The sequence below is a fragment of the Cherax quadricarinatus genome, chromosome 63 (assembly GCF_038502225.1).
Source record: "Cherax quadricarinatus isolate ZL_2023a chromosome 63, ASM3850222v1, whole genome shotgun sequence".
In the NCBI taxonomy this organism is placed as follows: domain Eukaryota; kingdom Metazoa; phylum Arthropoda; class Malacostraca; order Decapoda; family Parastacidae; genus Cherax; species Cherax quadricarinatus.
Genome location: NC_091354.1, coordinates 13,731,287 through 13,752,611, shown reverse-complemented (window position 1 = coordinate 13,752,611; position 21,325 = coordinate 13,731,287). Strand labels below are relative to the sequence as shown.

General features: G+C 41.5%; 1 protein-coding gene across 1 annotated transcript in view; it reads left to right on the top strand.

Annotated features, from left to right (window-relative positions):
* The window catches only part of Ehbp1 (Eps15 homology domain containing protein-binding protein 1), a 488,549-nt gene that overhangs the window by 162,886 nt on the left and 304,338 nt on the right, over positions 1-21,325 (top strand). Inside the window, exon 5 of the mRNA XM_070098683.1 lies at positions 13,548-13,645. Within this exon, the coding sequence (XP_069954784.1) occupies positions 13,548-13,645 (98 nt within the window). The remainder of the gene's footprint in view (positions 1-13,547; positions 13,646-21,325) is intronic.

Below are 21,325 nucleotides of genomic sequence, written 5' to 3'. Positions count from 1 at the left end.
TGCCACTCTCCCTATGATGCCACCCTCTCCGAGATGCTGCCCTCCTTGGGAAGCCATTCTCCCTGGGATGACACCCTCCCTGGAATGCCACCCTCGCTGGGATACCAACCTCCCTGGGATGCCACCCTCCTTGGGATGTCACCCTCCCTGGGATGTCCCTCTCCCTGGGATGCCACGCACAACAGTGGTTTAACGCCGTCCAGGTACCTACTTGCTGTTGGGTGAATATGGGTAGCAGGTGTAAGGAAACATGCCCAACGTTTCACCCGTGTCGGGATTGAACCTTAGTTCCTTATATGTAAACAAACCACTGTACGTGCTGGCCTGGAGTTTTACGACTCACTTGCCGCGAGTTCAAGCCCCACCCATACCGTGGTTTCCTTTGAGGAAAATACATCAGTACTAAAATGTTTAAAGCTGACCAAAAGAAACATCTCCAGTTATTGTATAGGATACAACAAAATTTGAACCTACACATCCTGAAGCCAAGGAAAGTTTCGTTCATTTTATTAGGTAAATCAGCTACTAAAAATTGATTTTATTATATATAAGTTGCACATGTGTCTTAATTTCATATATATATATATATATATATATATATATATATATATATATATATATATATATATATATATATATACATGTATATATATATATATATATATATATATATATATATATATATATATATATATATATATATATATATATATATATTCAACAAGTCGGTCGTCTCCCACCGAGGCAGGGTGACCCAAAAAGAAAGAAAATCCCCAAAAAGAAAATATTTTCATCATCATTCAGCACTTTCACCTCACTTACACATAATCACTGTTTTTGCAGAGGTGCTCATAACACAACAGTTTAGAAGTATATACGTATAAATATACACAACATATCCCTCCAAACTGCCAATATCCCAAAACCCCTCCTTTAGAGTGCAGGCATTGTACTTCCCATTTCCAGGACTCAAGTCCGGCTATATAAAAATAACCGGTTTCCCTGAATCCCTTCACTAAATATTACCCTGCTCACACTCCAACAGATCGTCAGGTCCCAAATACCATTCGTCTCCATTCACTCCTATCGAACACGCTCATGCACGCCTGCTGGAAGTCCAAGCCCCTTGCCCACAAAACCTCCCTTACCCCTTCCGGTATAGATACTCAAAAATTAGGGACAAAGGAATTAATGTACAATTGCTATGGATCCCATCACACATTGGATTACTTCTTCATGATAAAGTTGATATGTTAGCCAAGAAGAGTATCCAGAAGGAGAACGTAGAATATATCTTTGGTATAACTGTGTCTAGCATTAGGAATAATATTAGGAGAGAAGTAAATAATGAAGATGATTGTTATAGGAATGCAGTTAGAAGCCTGAGTAGATCTATAACCCACTATGATAACATGAACGTAGATAAGTATGTTTATGGAGCAACTTGCAATGTGAACAGAGTGACTGATGTTGTAGTGGCCAGGCTTAGGCTTGGTTACATATACTTCTGGCAGTTTGGGAGACACACAGATGATGATCAAACTAAATGTAAATTATGTGATCAGGCATATGGTCACTCTCTTGAACACTATGTGCTTAATTGTCCACTTATTGAGGAATACAGAGACAGACAGTATAATAACCTATGTGACATGTCAAGATATCTTATTAATGAAAATAAGATACCAGATATACTAAGCAAATTTCCTAAATTTGCTTGTAACAGATAAGTGAACTATAGATATGTAGATATAAAGCCATATGTATTCCTGTTAACCCTTTGGGGCCTAGTTCCTAGGCCTTTTGTGTATCCACATGCTCTCGCGCTACCGTCCACAGGATGGATATGGGGTGCACAATAAACTAGCCACTTCGGTGGCAAAATCTAAATCTTCCAACCTTTTCGAGGACGACCCCTACCCCGCCTTCCTTCTCCTACAGATTTAAATGCTCTCCATGTCATTCTACTTTGATCCATTCTCTCTAAATGACCAAACCACCTCAACAACCCCTCTTCTACCCTCTGGCTAATACTTTTATTAACTCCACACCTTCTCCTAATTTCCACACTCCGAATTTTCTGCATAATATTTACACCACACATTGCCCTTAGGACATCTCCACTGCCTCCAGCCGCCTCCTCGCTGCTGCATTCACAACCCAAGCTTCACACCCATATAAGAGTGTTGGTACTACTATACTTTCATACATTCCCTTCTTTGCCTCCATAGATAACGTTTTTTGACTCCACATATTCCTCAACGCACCACTCACCTTTTTTTTCTTCATCAGTTCTATGATTAACCTCATCCTTCATAAATCCATCCGCCGACACGTCAACTCCCAAGCTTCTGAAAACATTCACTTCTTCCATACTCCTCCTCTCCAATTTGATATCCAATTTTTCTTTATCTAAATCATTTGATACCCTCATCACCTTACTCTTTTCTATGTTCGCTTTCAACTTTCTACCTTTACACACACTCCCAAACTCATCCACTAACCTCTGCAGTTTTTCTTTAGAATCTCCCATAAGCACAGTATCATCAGCAAAAAGTGTGTCAATTCCCATTTTGTATTTGATTCCCCATAATTTAATCCCACCCCTCTCCCGAACACCCTAGCATTTACTTCTTTTACAACCCCATCTATAAATATATTAAATAACCATGGTGACATTACACATCCCTGTCTAAGACCTACTTTTACCGGGAAGTATTCTCCCTCTCTTCTACACACCCTAACCTGAGCCTCACTATTCTCATAAAAGCTCTTTACAGCATTTAGTAACTTACCACCTATTCCATAAACTTGCAACATCTGCCACATTGCTCCTCTATCCACTCTATCATATGCCTTTTCTAAATCCATAAATGCAATAAAAACTTCCCTACCTTTATCTAAATACTGTTCACATATATATTTCAATGTAAACACTTGATCTACACATCCCCTACCCACTCTGAAACCTCTTTGATCATCTGCAATCCTACATTCTGTCTTACCTCTAATTCTTTCAATAATAACCCTACCGTACACTTTTCCTGGTATATTCAATAAACTTATTCCTCTATGCTTTTGCAATGTCTTTTGTCCCCCTTCCCTTTATATAAAGGGACTATACATGCTCTCCGCCAATCCCTAGGTACCTTCCCCTCTTTCATACATTTATTAAACAAAAGTACCAACCACTCCAACACTATATCCCCCCATGCTTTTAACATTTCTGTCATGATCCCATCAGTTCCAGCTGCTTTACCCCCTTTCATTCTACGTAATGCCTCACATACCTCCCCCACACTTACATTCTGCTCTTCTTCACTCCTAAAAGATGGTATACCTCCCTGGCCAGTGCATGAAATTACCGCCTCCCTTTCTTCCTCAACATTTAAAAGTTCCTCAAAATATTCTCGCAATCTACTTAATACCTCCCTCTCCCCATCTACTAACTCCCCTACTCTGTTTTTAACTGACAAATCCATACGTTCCCTAGGCTTTCTTAACTTGTTTAACTCTAAATTTTTTTCTTATTTTCATTAAAATTTCTTGACAGTGCCTCTCCCACTCTATCATCTGCTCTCCTTTTGCACTCTCTCACCACTCTCTTCACCTTTCCTTTACTCTCCATATACTCTGCTCTTCTTATAACACTTCTGCTTTGTAAAAACCTCTCATAAGCTAACTTTTTCTCTTTTATCACACCCTTTACTTCATCATTCCACCAATCACTCCTCTTTTCTCCTGCCCCCACCCTCCTATAACCACAAACTTCTGCCCCACATTCTAATACTGCATTTTTAAAACTCATCCAACCCTCTTCAACCCCCCCACTACTCATCTTTGCACTAGCCCACCTTTCTGCCAATAGTCGCTTTTATATATATATATATATATATATATATATATATATATATATATATATATATATATATATATATATATATATATATGTATATATATTACATGAATATGAGGTAACTTTGGAAAAAGTAGATCCTGTCTGACTAAAGTCTGACCACCTCTGATGTAGTCACTCTACAGTTGCATTCATTTGCCTGTCTGGTCATCAGTCCGCCCGTGTCTCTTACCTTTGTTGTCCGTTCCTCTTTCTCTTTCTTCACTAAGGTATTTATGCTGGTGGGCTTTATAACCTGCCCATCCAACATTGCACTCTGATTGCTTCTGGAATTACGTGTAGTGAGCAATACTGCGTGTGTGTGTGTGTGTGTGTGTGTGTGTGTGTGTGTGTGTGTGTGTGTGTGTGTGTGTGTGTGTGTGTGTGTCCGTGCTTTCTCTTTCCCCCTCTCACTTTCCTTCTCTTTTCCTCTCTCTCTCTCTCTCTCTCTCTCTCTCTCTCTCTCTCTCTCTCTCTCTCTCTCTCTCTCTCTCTCTCTCTCTCTCTCTCTCTGTCTCTGTCTCTCTCTCTCTCTCTTTTTCTCAGGTAATCTGCAGGAAAAGCTGTAATAGTATTAAATACCAAGAAAAATATCGGCTTACTGTAAACAAAATTCACGATAATCTACAGGAAGATAAACTTCCGGTGAGGTACAGGTAGACAACAGTATTGTAATGTTGATAGACCACTGTCAGGTAGACAACACTGAGATTATCTAGTAAACAACAGAGGGGAAGTAAAGCTTTCCAGTAAACAAGATGTAAACAGTGAAGGTGGAGGGTATGAACCGGGGGTCGAGTTGAGGCAGGCGTAACCCCCCACCAGTGTACCAGGTAGATTACCTTTAGTGTCTCACTTGAGCCCCTCCCCTCCTTCCCTCTTCCCCTCCCTTCATTCCCTCCCCTCCCTCCCTCTTAGCGGCGGCCGCTCCCAGTTCGGAGCAGCAAAAGCAGTGCGACTAAAGAAGAGATGTTTATAGAGATTGCCTTTGTGGTGCATTACTGAGTATGAGAGTAACAGGTGACCTGGTGTACTCTAGCGTACTTGTGCTCTCTGAGTACACAACCTTGGCCCTTCACTTTCCTGTACCTGCAGCTGTGTTTGTTGAGGTCTAGTCTTAACTTCCTGGTTCAGTCACTTTCTTGGACCTACAATTGTGGGTGTTCAGGTCTAGTCTTAGTTCCCTGACTCACTCTTGTATTCAGAAACGTGTGTGGTGGGGGTGGGGGGGGGTCGAGTCTCAGCTCCTAGCCTCGCCATAGGAGTGTGAAACGGAAATCAGTTGAACTTTCTGTACTCGGGCAGGATTGCTGGTCTTTTTTCTCTCGTGAACATGTACTCAGGCAGGTTCACACTGGAGAATTGTACTTGCATTCAGTGCACACTTTGCCTCTCTTAATAGTTGTAATTCTTATATTTTGTTTCCATTTGAGGAGCGCGGTCCTGGGGGAAGGGGTCCTCAGGATCATTAACAGATGTAATCAATTAATATACTTTCGAAAGGTAGTTTTTTTGGTTTTACGTTTATAATATGCTATTATTATTATTATTATTATTATTATTATTATTATTATTATTATTATTATTATTATTATTTATTAACACATCGGCCGTTTCCTACCAAGGCAGGGTAACCCGAAAAAGAAGAAACACTTTCATCATAATTCACTCCATCACTGTCTTGCCAGAGGCTCGCCTACACTACAGTTAAACTGCTACGTATCAACACCCCTCCTTCAGAGTGCAGGCACTGTACTTCCCACCTCCAGGACTCAAGTCCGGCCTGCCGGTTTCCCTGAATCCCTTCATAAATGTTACTTTGCTCACACTCCAACAGCACGTCAAGTCATACAAACCATTTGTCTCCACTCGCTCCTAACACGCTCACGCATGCTTGCTTTAAGTCCAAGCCCCTCGCACACAAAACCTCATTTACCCCCTCTTTCCAACCTTTCAAAAGCCCGCCCCTGTCCAGCCTTCCTTTCACTATAGAGTTATACGCTCTCCAAGTCATTCTGTTTTTTTTCCATCCTCTCTCTAAATGTCCGAACCACCTCAAGAACCCCGCCTCAGCCCTCTGGATAATACTTTTAGTAACCCTGCACCTCCTCCTTGTTTCCAAACTGTGGATTGTCTGCATTATATTCACACCACATATTTCCCTCAGACATGACATTTCCACTGCCTTCAGCCTTCACCTTGTTGCAAAATTCACCACCTATGCTTCACACCCACACAAGAGCATTGGTATAAATATGCTCTCATACAGCCCCCTCTTTGTTTCCATGGATAATGTTCTTTGTTTCCACAGACTTCTCAGTGCACCACTCACCTTTTTCCCCTCATCAATTCGTCTTTCATAAACCTATCTACCGACAAGTCCACTCTCAAATATGTAAATACAGTCACTTTCTCCATACTCCCTCCCTCCAATCTGATATCCAATCTTTCAATACCTAAATTTTTGTTATCCTCATCAGCTTACTCTTTGTGTGTTCACTCATCAGCTTACTCTTTGTGTGTTCACTTATAATTTCCTTCTTTTATATACCCTGCCAGACTCGTTCACCAACCTCTGGAACTTCTCTTCAGAATCTCCCAAAAGCACAGTGTCATCAGCAAAATGCATCTGTGATAACTCCCACTTTGTGTTAGATTCTTTATCTTGTAATCCCACACTTCTTGCCAACACTCGAACATTCACTTGTCTTACAACCCCACCTATAAATACACTGAACAACCATGGTGACATCATACATCCCTAAGGCCTACTTTTACTGGGAAATAATCTCCCTCTCTCCTGCATACTCATACCTGAGTCTCACTGTCCTCGCAAAATCTCTTCACTGCTTTCAGTAACCTACCTCCTATTCCATATATCTGCAACATCTGCCACATTGCTCGCCTATGCTATGGCCCTCTGGCCCTCTATATTGAGGTATTAGAGGGCCGTCTGAAATTACACCTTGACATTCACCTCGGCCAGCAGTAACAGCCTTGTTGATTAGACCCTGATCCACCACGAGGTCTGGTCTCAGACCGGGCCGTGGAGGCATCGACTCCGGAACCCTTTCCGGGTATACTCCAGGTATCCACCGTGTCATACGCCTTTTCCAAATCCATAAATGCAACGAAAAACCCTCTTTACCCTTATCTAAATACAGTTCACCTATATGTTTCACTGTAAACACTTGGTCTACACACCCCCTACCTTTCCTAAAGCCTCCTTGTTTATCTGCGATCCTGGTCTCCGTCTTACTCTTAATTCTTTCAGTAATAACTACCATGCACTTTACCAAGTATATTCAACAGGCTTATTCCCTATAATTTTTACCCTCTCTTTTGTCCCCTTTGCCTTTTTGCAAAGGAACTATGCATGCTTTCTGCCTTTTATTAAATAAAAGTACCAACCACTCCAAAGCTGTATTCTCACCTGCTTTTAACATTTCTGTCTCTGTCCGGTCAGTCCCAGCTGCTTTACCCACTTTCATATTACCCGCTGCCTCACGCACCTCCCCCCACACTCACAACTAGCTCATTATTCTTATTTTTATTATTATTATTTATACTTTTAATACATTGTATGATGTTTTCCTCCCTTCTCTCATCCACTTCATTCTACTTAATTGTCTTAGACCGAAAAACGTATTGTTTACAATACCTCTTTGTAATCTGTATTTTTTAGCTTTCATGTATGCCCCCTTACCCCTGTGTCTTGCATTTCAAACAGTCTGTTCCTATCCGCCCTGTCAAGTCCTATGAATATTTTGTACATTGCAGTCTGGTCTTCCTGGTCATCCACTCTTCCAGGTTTCTCCTCAAAGCTTCAGCTTCGCTTTTATTCTGCTGTAAACCTCTGAATCTTCTTCAGTTTGTGATCATGTTTGACCAGGTGTCAGCTCCATGCTGGTACCACATTCTCTCTCATAGGTCTGACCTATGTCAATATGTTTGTTGTGATGTTGATTTCCACATCTATCTCTAGATTTACTTATTTCTGACCTTCGGCTCAGGTCTTCTCTCGCATTTTGTTATTACAAGAGCTTGCACTTGTTTAAGTTAAAGTCAAGTTGCCACTTGTATGACCACACTTAAAGCCTGTTTAAGACTTCTTCTGGCCTGGCATTACTTTCCTATTCTTATTCGTCTCATTAGCCTCATGTCTTCAACAAACATTAGCATACAAGATACAGTAGTGTCTGACAGCAGGAGTCTCTTCCTTACTCTTTTTTTTTTCTTCACTTATCTCTCTTTACCATCAATCTGTCATGTGTTCATTCAATATTTTTCATTTAGGGAAGTGATTCTTCTTCTACCCCTTCGTGTTTGTCTGGTTTCTGGATCGATCTCTGGCGGGGTACAATATCAGATGCTTTTCCTCTGTGTAATACAGTAGACCCGTCCATGTAGTTTTTTCTCCGTCCGTGTTATTGTCATCTAAGTCATGTAGGTTTGTGAGGCATCACTTACCTTCGGTAAATCATGCTAGTGTTTTGTAATCAAATTCTTCTCTAGAGTCCTAGAAAATGGATCACCTTAATTCAGTGGTGGGGCTTGAGAACCTCCTGCTCCGGGGTGAGGAACTCTCCCTCTTCCCCAGGGTGCGTGGTGGAGTTTGAGCAGTCCTAGCTTGGGGTTGGCCTTCCTATCCCCCATCCCTCTCCGCACATCTCCCCAGGGTGCGTGGTGGGGTTTGAGCAGTCCTAGCTCACTGTTGGCCCTACTATTCCCCCTTCGTCCCTCTTCCCTCGGGGTACGTGGTGGGGTTTGGGTAGTCCTAGTTCAGGGTTGGCCCTCCCACCCCCCCTCTCTCCTCCCGGGTGCTTGCCTAAGAACTCAACAACTCCATGGGGTTGGCAAGAATATTACCCTATTTACCAAAATTTGCTGCTGTAGAAATGGGGATGTAATTTTTTCTTGGTGTGTATTTCTCATGATGTTTTCCCTGGGACCTCCATATTCCTAGTTGAACCTTGTGGATCCCTGTTTTCCCCTTTTCTTCTCCACATGTTTGGTATCAACCTTCAATTATCTTGTGAATTGTTGTACCTCCCAGTTTCCTTTCACATTTTTTTTTATTCGCTCACAGTCTTTCTTTTTAAAGTCATCCTTTAAGTTCTTCTTTCTTTTGGATATTGGAGAGATAGTATTGTATGACTGTTACTGTTTCTAATGTGTGTGGTATTGCTGTCGTCTTGCTCTCATTGTACTATCTTTGCCCTCTGTTGTTCGCTGCTGGTTATGTAACACTATTAACTTTGCTAACAAGACAAAATCTGTTTCAGTACAAATTTCTGCGAATATTTTCCCTTTCGTCAAAATTTGCTAACACTTCGAACTATTTCCTGACAGTATCAAAATGATATTGTTAGTGTAAATTTGATAATGTTGGAAACGGTATTTGTTTAATGTACTTGATGAAACTGTTCTAATGTTTTGTAAGTGAAACAAAACACTATCACCGTTCACCGTCCATGCATGATGGTGTCCGCTGTTATAGTCTTTGAACACAAACTCCAAGCTTCCCGACTCTTTAATCACCAGTGGTTTGTGATTATCAATCGCTCCTCATCTGTTTTCCCTTATTTTTTTGCTATTTGGTACCAGCAAGCCAGCAACCAGGAAGCTTGGTCTGGGAGCGGGCCGCGGGAGCGGTGACCCCCGGAAGCAACTGCAGGTAACCAACAAGTGCAGGTACCCTCCGGAAATGTCACGTGTTTATATTCCCAAGAAAGTCGTCTTTGTAATGGGTGTGATGTCTGTGTTTCCTTAATTTTTCACTCGTTGCTAGGCAGCTACACGATTCTGTTTGAGTTACATTATGGGAACAAACACAGCTATTGTTCTCTGCCATATTCCAACACACAGGGTGGATTGTATGCATGAAGTAATGAAATGTGTTATCCTGAGCTGGGAGACTTCAGTACGGTGATGAGGATATCATTGAGTATTCCACTATGGGCTCAGTGGCTACGGCAGCTTCAAAGTTTTCGTTGCAGCAGAGCTGGAGTTGTGTGGTGGTGCAAGGCGTCTTGCTTATGGTGGGGGTGTGTGGTGGGTTGTGTGGGGGTGGGCGGTGCTGTGGTGAGTGTATTGGTGGGCGGTGGGTGGTGAATTTGATGGTGGTGGTGAACCTTCCTGGTGGAGGAGAGTAGTGCGTCTTGCCCCCGAGCCTCAGATATCTGCTTATTTGCAATGCATCATGTGTGTGTGTGTGTGTGTGTGTGTGTGTGTGTGTGTGTGTGTGTGTGTACGCCTCCTTGCCTGAGTAGGTTACTGCCTTACGCTCTCTCTCCCTCCTCCTCTACCCCCCCCCACCCCTATACAATATTCGACAAGAATACAAAAATAAATATATTCAGAAGACCATCTGCCAATAACATTATGTCATCGCTGGTAGCACTACCAGCGTACCAGTGTACATGTGATGAGTACATAGAAAACAACAAGGTTCTCGCCACACTCTTCTCTGGCCAGGCTGCTGCCAACGCCAGTTTTGAATCAATATGTCGTACTGCCCATAACATTGTAGAACACGCTTTACACAACATTTATATGGACAATGTTTCACCTTGTGTAGAGCTTTATAAAGGCATGACAAGGCTCTAAATAATAATAATAATAATAATAATAATCTCTTCACATCTACAAGTACATGTACAAGGTATACAGTCCTAGCTAACAACAATGACATACTACTATATAGAAAGCCGCTTGTTATGCTGAGCATTTCGGGCAAATTATGTCAGTTTTGTCCCAGGATGCGACCCACACCAGTGTACTAACACCCAGGTACCCATTTTACTGATGAATGAACATGGACAACAGGTGTAAGGAAACACGCCCAATATATTTACCCTTGCCGGGAATCGAACCCGGACCCTCAGCGTGTGAAGCAAGAGCTTTGCCTACCAGGCCACGAGCCACCCAGAGCTTCACGAAGACATAATAAAGGTCTAGAGCTTTATTATGTTATCTAATAATGACAAAATATACAAATATATTAAATCACGATGAAGCTCCACACAGGGCGAAACATTGTTGCAGTAAAATATACAAATATATTAAATCACGATGAAGTTCCACACAGGGCGAAACATTGTTGCAGTAAAATATACAAATATATTAAATCACGATGAAGTTCCACACATGGCGAAACATTGTTACAGTAAAATATACAAATATATTAAATCACGATGAAGTTCCACACAGGGCGAAACATTGTTACAGTAAAATATACAAATATATTAAATCACGATGAAGTTCCACACATGGCGAAACATTGTTACAGTAAAATATACAAATATATTAAATCACGATGAAGTTCCACACAGGGCGAAACATTGTTACAGTAAAATATACAAATATATTAAATCACGATGAAGTTCCACACAGGGCGAAACATTGTTACAGTAAAATATACAAATATATTAAATCACGATGAAGTTCCACACAGGGCGAAACATTGTTACAGTAAAATATACAAATAGAACGTAGGACTTTTATTGACAAAAAAGTTCTGTTGATGTTTTACTCTGCCTCGTGGCAAAACGTACCTTTACCTATATAAGATTTCGAGAGTTTTCCTACACCCTGGAGCCCGACCCTGGGCCAGACTTGTCTAGTGCATGCCTGGTCAACCAGACTGTTGCTGCTGGCGGACTCCAGGAGAACTATTGAAGATTATTTTACACAACAGACATTATCTATTCTTAATACTACCTGCAATTACTGTTTGTCACTCCTGCTATTATTGTTGCTTTTGATATTACTATTGTTTGATATTATCATTACTATTGCTACTACTATTATTACAATTCATATTACTATTGTTCTTACTATTATCATTATTACTATTGCTATTATTACAATTTCTATTACTATTGCTATTACTATTATTATTATTACTATTAGTAAATAATATTTCTCCTGTTATTATTATTATTATTATGCTGTTAGTATTGTTACTATTGTATATTATTATCGTAATTACTCTCATCTCATAGTAAGTTCTCAAGGCAGGTTCCCAGACAACAGTGAGGGGTTTTCATCCAGGAAGTTGAATACGTCCTTCCCTTGGATCATGTCTAATTGCCTGCGGATTTACCAGGCACTTCACGACCCTTATGAGTATAATAACCCAAGCTCTTTAAATATTTCTGGTAATCTAACACACACACACACACACACACACACACACACACACACACACACACACACACACACACACACACACACACACACACACACACACACACACACACACACACACACACACATGGAGAAGATTATCAGGAGAAGAGTGGTGGAACACCTAGAAAGGAATGATCTCATCAACAGCAGCCAGCATGGTTTCAGGGACGGGAAATCCTGTGTCACAAACCTACTGGAGTTCTATGACATGGTGACAGCAGTAAGACAAGAGAGAGAGGGGTGGGTGGATTGCATTTTCTTGGACTGCAAGAAGGCGTTTGACACAGTTCCACACAAGAGATTGGTGCAAAAACTGGAGGACCAAGCAGGGATAACAGGGAAGGCACTACAATGGATCAGGGAATACTTGTCAGGAAGACAGCAGCGAGTCATGGTACGTGGCGAGGTGTCAGAGTGGGCACCTGTGACCAGCGGGGTCCCGCAGGGGTCAGTCCTAGGACCAGTGCTGTTTCTGGTATTTGTGAACGATATGACGGAAGGAATAGACTCTGAGGTGTCCCTGTTTGCAGATGACGTGAAGTTGATGAGAAGAATACACTCGATCGAAGACCAGGCAGAACTACAAAGGGATCTGGACAGGCTGCAGAACTGGTCCAGCAATTGGCTCCTGGAGTTCAATCCCACCAAGTGCAAAGTCATGAAGATTGGGGAAGGGCAAAGAAGGCCGCAGACGGAGTACAGTCTAGGGGGTCAGAGACTACAAACCTCACTCAAGGAAAAAGATCTTGGGGTGAGTATAACACCAGGCACATCTCCTGAAGCGCACATCAACCAAATAACTGCTGCAGCATATGGGCGCCTAGCAAACCTCAGAACAGCATTCCGACATCTTAATAAGGAATCGTTCAGGACCCTGTACACCGTATACGTTAGGCCCATATTGGAGTATGCGGCACCAGTTTGGAACCCACACCTAGCCAAGCACGTAAAGAAACTAGAGAAAGTGCAAAGGTTTGCAACAAGACTAGTCCCAGAGCTAAGAGGTATGTCCTACGAGGAGAGGTTAAGGGAAATCAACCTGACGACACTGGAGGACAGGAGAGATAGGGGGGACATGATAACGACATACAAAATACTGAGAGGAATTGACAAGGTGGACAAAAACAGGATGTTCCAGAGATTGGACACAGTAACAAGGGGACACAGTTGGAAGCTAAAGACACAGATGAATCACAGGGATGTTAGGAAGTATTTCTTCAGCCACAGAGTAGTCAGTAAGTGGAATAGTTTGGGAAGCGATGTAGTGGAGGCAGGATCCATACATAGCTTTAAGCAGAGGTACGATAAAGCTCACGGCTCAGGGAGAGTGACCTAGTAGCGATCAGTGAAGAGGCGGGGCCAGGAGCTCGGACTCGACCCCCGCAACCTCAACTAGGTGAGTACACACACACACACACACAGTAGCAGTAACTAATGTTGTGTGTGTCTATGTCAACAGAGATGAGGACATGCAGAGTATGGCGTCCCTCATGTCTATGAACACACCCAACGACATCGCTCCTCTTGAAGACTTCGATGACGAGGACGAGAACGAAGGTCAGTATGGTTTGTGGTGGAGGTGTTGGGGAGTGATGGTAGGGGTGGAGGAGTGGGGGTGGCGTTGGAGAGTGATGATTGTGTTTGTGCAGGGGTACGGGTGGTTTTTGAGGAGTGTGTTGGTGGAGAAATAGGGATGTTGGGGAGGGATGATGATGGTGGAGGAGTAGGGGTGATGGTGGGGAGTGATTGTGTTGGTGGGGATGATGGAGGTGAGGGCATGATGTCGGGGAGTGGGGATTGTGTTGACATGGGTAGAGGTGTGGGGGTAATGGTGAGGATTGATAAGATTGTTGGTGGGGGTGATGGTGTGGAAGTGATGGAGGTGTGAGGCTGTATGTGCGAAGTGATAATGGTGAAGGGAGGGAATGTGTCAGGGGTAGAGGGGGAAGGTGTTAAAGGTAAGGGGTTTTGGTAGCAAGAAGAGGCGGTGTTAGTGGTGGTGGGGGTGATGAAGGCGGGAGAGTGGCGGTAGTGGTCAGGGTGTTGGTAGTGGTGTGTTGGTGGGGAGGACAAAGATATCGTTGGGTTAATATTGAATGTGTCGATGGTGAGGGTGATGGTATTCGTGCTATTCGATGTGATCACAGCAAAATCCTTTTCTTTCAAATATAAACATAGTTCTTCCCTCGATCTCTCACTTCTCCAGTTTGCTTTCTTCCCCGAATTCAAAGACTGAATTCCAGCAGCTTCTTCGACCACACTTGTAGCCTCACTGTCTTTGAAGGCTGACTCTAACCTCTCTCTCCTATTAATTTTAATAGCTTAGCAGCTATTTACACAGTTAGTGTTAATATAAAAGTGGTATACAATACCGACAAGTTGATAAGTAAGACACGTGGTTAACATTTGGGCATATCTTTATTAAACGATTGAGTCCCTCTGGCAGACTATGCGTGTCAGTATTGCTGATAGCTGTGATTCTTGAGAGAGACAACACGTTATCCTCACCCTTCTAGTAACCTTGTCTTTTTCTGTCACTCTTCGTTTTTTGTTTCAGGTTCTCTTCGATCCACTGGATGACTTTAAAAATTGTCCCCTTTTGCTCATGTAACTTGTGGATCAGCCTCTGGCGGGTCACTGTATTAAAGACTTTTAGTTTATGAATATGCAGGCCATCCAGTTCCTTCTCTTGATTTATTTAATTAACTGTCGTACAACTTCAGTAGGTTCCTTAAAAAGGATCTCTCATCTCTGAATCCATGTTTTTTTTTTTTCCCACTAATGAAACTACTCTCCAAGTGCTCCAGTAACCTTCTGAGTGGGAAACATGTCAGTGATAGCAGCCTTTAGGTCAGTACCCATGAGAATGTTACAAGCCTGTCACAGGTTTTGGGAGTTTTTCGCTCTTGAAGTCGGGCTAGACTTCATTATTGACTGGTTAACCAAGATGTTGCTGAAATCATCTCATAGGCCTACATGGTCATCACAGCCTGGCTGATCTGGCACTTGTCTCAGGTAGAGGTCCAGTTATTCCTTTAAAACCTTCACCCTGGCATTGTTTCGTATATCTGCTGTATTTCTGCATCCCACTTTTGCCTTGACGTGTCCTAGTGTGGGTAGAAATATCTAGGCTCCCTTACTACCTTAGTTTTGAGTTCCTTGCAAGTTACTCTCTCTCTCTCTCTCTCTCTCTCTCTCTCTCTCTCTCTCGTTTATCAAATGTGTTCTTCCTTGTTCAGTCTTATCACTTGATAATTTACTGTCATTTTCATTACGTGACTATGAAGGCTTCTGTTTTCACCTTACATGGTGTAATTTACATTTTTTCCTCCCTCTCTTCGTACTCCATACTTATTCTTAACTCTTTCGTTTTCCTGCTTTTGTCTATCCTCTGTGATTTACATTTTTCCAACTCCATTCTGTCCTCCGTTTTTGCTTTTGTCTCTACGATCTTGTTTGATCCATAAGATCCTTTGTTTTCTCTTCATATCTTGTATAAATGTTCCGTGGATGTCACTACATTTTATGTCCAATCTTTACATCTTTTCTTGGGCTGGCTACTCTCCAGCCAGTTTACTTCTCTCAGGAAATTTCTGATACCTTCTTAATCTCCTTTTGTTTAATTTGGCATTTTGCGCTACCATTTTATTCTCTAGTTGTATTTCTTCTAGATAGTTATAGGTTAGCGCTGTGCGATAACTTACACCTACTCGCATTCAGTATTCATTTTTCACGAAATTTGATTTGTTTCAGAGTGAATATCAAGTAGACTTGCTGGCTCATGCCTGCTGTTTATCCCTGTATCTTCGCCGAGGTGTTAACTAAGCGTTTCCTGTTACTGTCTCTTTTACCTTTGCTCTCCATGTTTATGATGACCCCCATCCCTAGAAGGTCCCAGGTTTCCTAGTCAGTTTATTTGTGAAACTTTCTCTATAATCAAATCATGGAATGATCTTGGGTTTGAACCCATGATAAGTCAGTTCTAAAACTAGCAGACCATTGCATTAGATATTTCAACTACAGGGTGTTTCACTCTTAGGAGGCCCCGAGTTGGTGCTCCTGTAGTTGCAGCCATCTTGTTTGCATATTATGTCTGTAGTAAACGATAACCCTGGGCCTCCTAAAGGAGGCCCAGAGTTATCGTTATCACCATCTTCAGAACTTCTTGCTGTCGTAGGAAGTGATTTCAGTGTGTTGTCTCTATGATCACTATAATATTAGTGTATTGTCTCTTTGATAACCATAATATCAGGGTGTTGTCTTTATGATCACTATAATATCAGTGTGCGTCTATTAACACTATAATATCAGGGTGTTGTCTCTATGATCACCATAATATTAAGGTTTTCCTCTCTTACTCTTTCTTTCATTGTTTTATTTTGGTTGGTGACTCCATTTGCATTCAGGTGCTTCCCCCTCCACCCCAGTGCTCCCTCCCCCACTCACTACCCTTGATATTCCCCTCCTCAGATCTCTACTGTAGCCATACCCCGCCCCCTCCACATCACCCCAACTCCCCTACAACCCCCTTTCCCCACCCCCAGCCATCCTATCAAAGTAGAGAGCAAGGTATTATCAGCGTAGCGTTGGATTCCACAAACATCAAAAATGGTGGGTTTTCTTTGTGGTTGCTACACTGGTTGGTTTGACTCCCCTCATTTGTATTTCTGTTATGGCCACTGTTAACGGCGCCTCCTGCTGAGTATTTGTGCTGCAAAACAAAGCAAGGGAAAAATGGGTAAAAGAAGAAAAACAAGTGAGAAAAAATCTTTGGATGTAGCTGCTCAGGCTCTCTCTTGATTAAACACTTTTTTTAAATTTTTACAATAATAAAATATTTATGTGTGTGTCTTTGTCTGTGTCTGTGTCTGTCTGTACTCGCCTCGCCTATTTGTGGTTGGAGGGGTCGAGTTGAAGCTCCTGGGCTCCCCTCTCAGCTCCTAGCTGCGCGAGCCCTATCATACGTCTTCTTAAAACTGTATATGGATTCTGCCTCTATCACTAAGCTGTATAGGTCGTTCCACTTCCTGACCACCGGTTTTCTATAAAGAAGCATTTCCTGATATCCTTGTGAAGCATCTGTGATATATTAACTGCCAGCTTTTCCCTCGTGTACCCAAGACCCGCCTCTCAAACAAATTTGCCCTGTCTGCTTTGTCAATCCCTCTCACTATTTTGCACATCGTAATCATGACACCCCTGGTCCTTCTGTCTTCTAAAATCATCAGCTTTAGCTTTTTTAGCCTCTCCTCTCCTCTCCTGTTTAGCCTCCTCTTATCTTTGGGACTAGTTTCGTCGGTAGCTGCAAACCTTTGCACTGTTTCCAGCTTCTTACCTTGTGTTATCATTTGCTAGTTCCTTAGTGGTGCTGCATACTCCAAGATGAGCCTAACTAATATATAGTGTCGTGAATGACTTTTTGCTGAGGTTCGTGAAAGCTTTTCTTAAATTCGCCATTTCCGTGTTTATTGTGGCGCCTATTCGGTTGATGTGTGGCTCCCGATATGCTTAGAGCTATGCTCACCCCGAGACTCTACTCTTTCAGGGAGGTTAACAGTCTTTTTCTCTCAAGCTGGCATTGTTTCCAGTCGTCTTGGCTCTTTCAGGATTTTCATAATTTTGCATTTGCTGAAGTTAAATTCTAGTAGCCACTTGTCAAACCAATCCTGCAGTTTGTCCAGATAAGTTTGTAGTCTTTCCTGATCTGCTTCTGTTTGTATTCTTTTTAGTGTCACATCTACAAACCTTTGACTCAACTTCTGTCATGGATACATACACAAGAAACAGTACTAGTGACCATACTGACCCTTGTGGAAGGTCACACTTACCCATTCCGTCACCTCTTCCCAGACCATAATACATTATTTCATTCCAGGTAAGCATTTTTGCTTCCACCCTACTGCTTTCCCTGTTATTCCTGTCTCCTACTCTAGCTTTCAATCCGGTCTCTTGTGGGTTACTGTATCGAATGCCTGACAGTCCAAAAATATAGTCCAGCCACCCGCTCTCCTTCTTAACTTTCGTCACCTTATCATAGAACTCTGGCAGGTTTGTGAGCTAGGATTTACCATTTCTAAAACCATGCTGGTGGTTGTTGTTTGTGGATTCACTAATTTCCAGATGCTGCACTACTCTTCTCTTGATAATCTCTATAACCTTATGTACTGTGCCTGTCAGTGACACTGTACTGACTCAAGAAATCGTAATGACACGATTGCAAATAAACCATACCCCCGGCTAACGCGACGGGCTGGAGTTTTGAGACTCTATGACCGCGGGTTCAATCCCGGCCGGGGGTATGGTTTAGTGACACTGTAGTTTAATACAATTTGTCTGCTCAATTTTTTTTAAATATCGGGATTACATTTGATGTTCCCAGAAATCTGGGACGTGCCTTGTTGAAGATCACAGCTAGTGATTCCCAAAGTTTTTTTGTTTTCCCTTGCATACAGCCCACGGAGATATGTCTGGCCCCCTTCGAGGTATTTAGCTTTCTCATTAGTTTCTTCACATCTTCCTTTGTGTATTGTGTCCAGTATTCGTTGGGGCTTCCTCCCTCTTTGACTCTCCGGCAGTGTTCGTGATTCCATTGAGGATACGTCTATAAATCTTCTGCTCAGCTTCTTGAAGACCTCTGGTCTTTTTAAATGAGCTACCCTTCATCCTTCTTCAGCCCTATTACCTAGTCATTCACAGTTGTATTCTTTCTGATGTTGGTATACGAAAACTTTGGCTTAGATTGGACTTTGATTAATGCTATATTTTCATTATTATTCAGCTTTTCTTCTTACCTATGCATATTCGTTTCTGTTTTTTTTTTGCTTGGTTTCCTATTTGCTGGCAGTCTTTGCTTCCTATATGTCTTTCATGCTCTTGCACTTTTAGCTTTTCTGTCTCTGCACCTCTGGGTGAACTATAGGATCATTCTGTTCCTGTCAGTGCTTCTGCTTCTGGGTATGAATCTCTCTGCCTTTCGGCACTTTGCAGCTACATAATCCGTGTCGTTAGTCTTTCTATCTAGCTTCCTTTCCTTGGTTTCTAAGGAGCTCCATTTTGGAATTGTCTCATGTCTATGTAGGCTATTTTGAAGTCAGGCTTGGCCCCTTCATTCTGCGTGTTTCTCTTCGTGTTCAGTTCCACTGGGTATTCAGATCTCGGTACTGCATGGTCGTTAGCACTGACGGGTCTCTCATATTCAGTGTCCCCTACATCAGAATCACTTAAGGTGAATGTAAGGTCCAGCCTCGCAGGTTCACCTCCTCTCTCTAATTGTGTCCTTGATGTGCTGACTCGTGAAGTTTTACATCGCCATCTCCAACAACTTAGCGTTCCATATTTCCTGTCCCCCTCTCCTCCGTGTGTGTGTGTGTGTGTGTGTGTGTGTGTGTGTGTGTGTGTGTGTGTGTGTGTGTGTGTGTGTGTGTGTGTGTGTGTGTGTGTGTGTGTGTGTGTGTGTGTGTGTGTGTGTTTTGTGTGTGGAACTCTACGTCTTGTTGTAGCGTTCACTTCATACTGTATTATTCACTTCATATTGTAGTATTCACTTCATATTGTAGTGTTCACTTTATATTGTAGTGTTCACTTCATAGTGTATTATTCACTTTATATTGTATCACTTCATATTGTAGTATTCACTCCATACTGTAGTATTCACTTCATATTATAGTGTTCACGTCATCCTGTAGTATTCACTCCATATTATAGTGTTCATATTGTAGTATTCACTTCATACTGTAGTGCTCACTTCATACTGTAGCGTTCACTTCATATTGTAGTGTTCAGTTCGTCCTTCTAAAGTTTTTTCAGTGGCGTGTGGTGAAAAAGATTACTAAGGTAAACAGATGATACTTGGAAGGTATTTGATATAACTTAAGACACTTGGTTTTACTGAATCATCGTTCAGTGTATTTCTTTCTGACTCTCTTAGAAGTGATCAGTAAAGTCACTAAAATTCTGACTAAATATTTTGCAGTAATTCCTGTTTAACTGATAGAAGGGCATATAATTATAATCTTTCTTGATCTTATGAATTTGTGGAGTAAGGCTTAATTAGTTTCAAAGCAGAGAAGCCACACTCTTCACCTGCAGCCATTGTTGCAACCATTAAAATTCAATCATGTATGTAGTTACTTTAAGTCATTTTTCAAGTCATTTAGCTAAATTAAACCAGAATTTCTTTTATTCTTTTATCTTTGAATTCTTCTGACGTGTAATTAACATCATGTTGTGATTTAATTGATAAAAAATCAAAGAAATTACTACAGTTATATTTCAGTGCTTGAAAGCAAACTCGGGAGTTTTTTTTCTAAACCCACATAATAGTGGATCACGGAAAAGCTTTAGGAATCTTAATAAATCAAAATCTGCGATGCTGAATATATCATTGTGCAGTGCTGGTGGCAGCATTCTATTGTAGGGGTGATAGTGAGAGAGGGACAACCAGCAGTGTGATGACCCCCTGCTCATGACCCTAGCCAAGGGAATTCCTCTCATTGATGATGATTTACCCCTCACTAGGCTTCCCTGGAATCAGATATCAGCATTATTAAAAAGACAATCATTGATGCTCCTGTTTCAGCCTAATCCTTCTTCAAAACTATGACGCAACATATTTATAGAGGGGAAATTATAGCATCAGAATGCATTTCACAGCATGTTAGATTGTTCTGAATCGTATTTACGTGAATCTGTGTTCATATAATTTAACTTAATCTCCATCTTATGTCTGGCAGTGGTGTATTATATGCATGAGGACTGACGATCATACTGCAGAGTAATTGTTGCCTGTTTCAGTTTCACAATTTTAACTAACAAAGTACAAGTCTGAACTTAACACCAGGATTAAATTCACACAAACATGAATAATAAAAGCCAGAAACCTGCATTTATAGTTACGTAATATCAACAAAAATATATTGTTATTTTTGAAGATACTGATTTTCATAGTGTAAACTGAAGTACCTACCTTGTTTCTTATGAGTGTAAACAGTACTTACCTTACGTATGAGAGTAAACAGAACTTACTTTACTTATGAGCGTAAGCAGTACTTACATCTTACAAGAGTAAACGATACTTACCTTACTTATTATAACAGTAAACAATACTTTATGATAGAGTAAACAATACTTATCTTACTTATAGTGTAAACAATACTTTGTTATAATGGTAAAAAATACTTATTATGATAAACAGTACTTACCTTACTTATTTACGTTACTTATAATAGAGTAAACAAT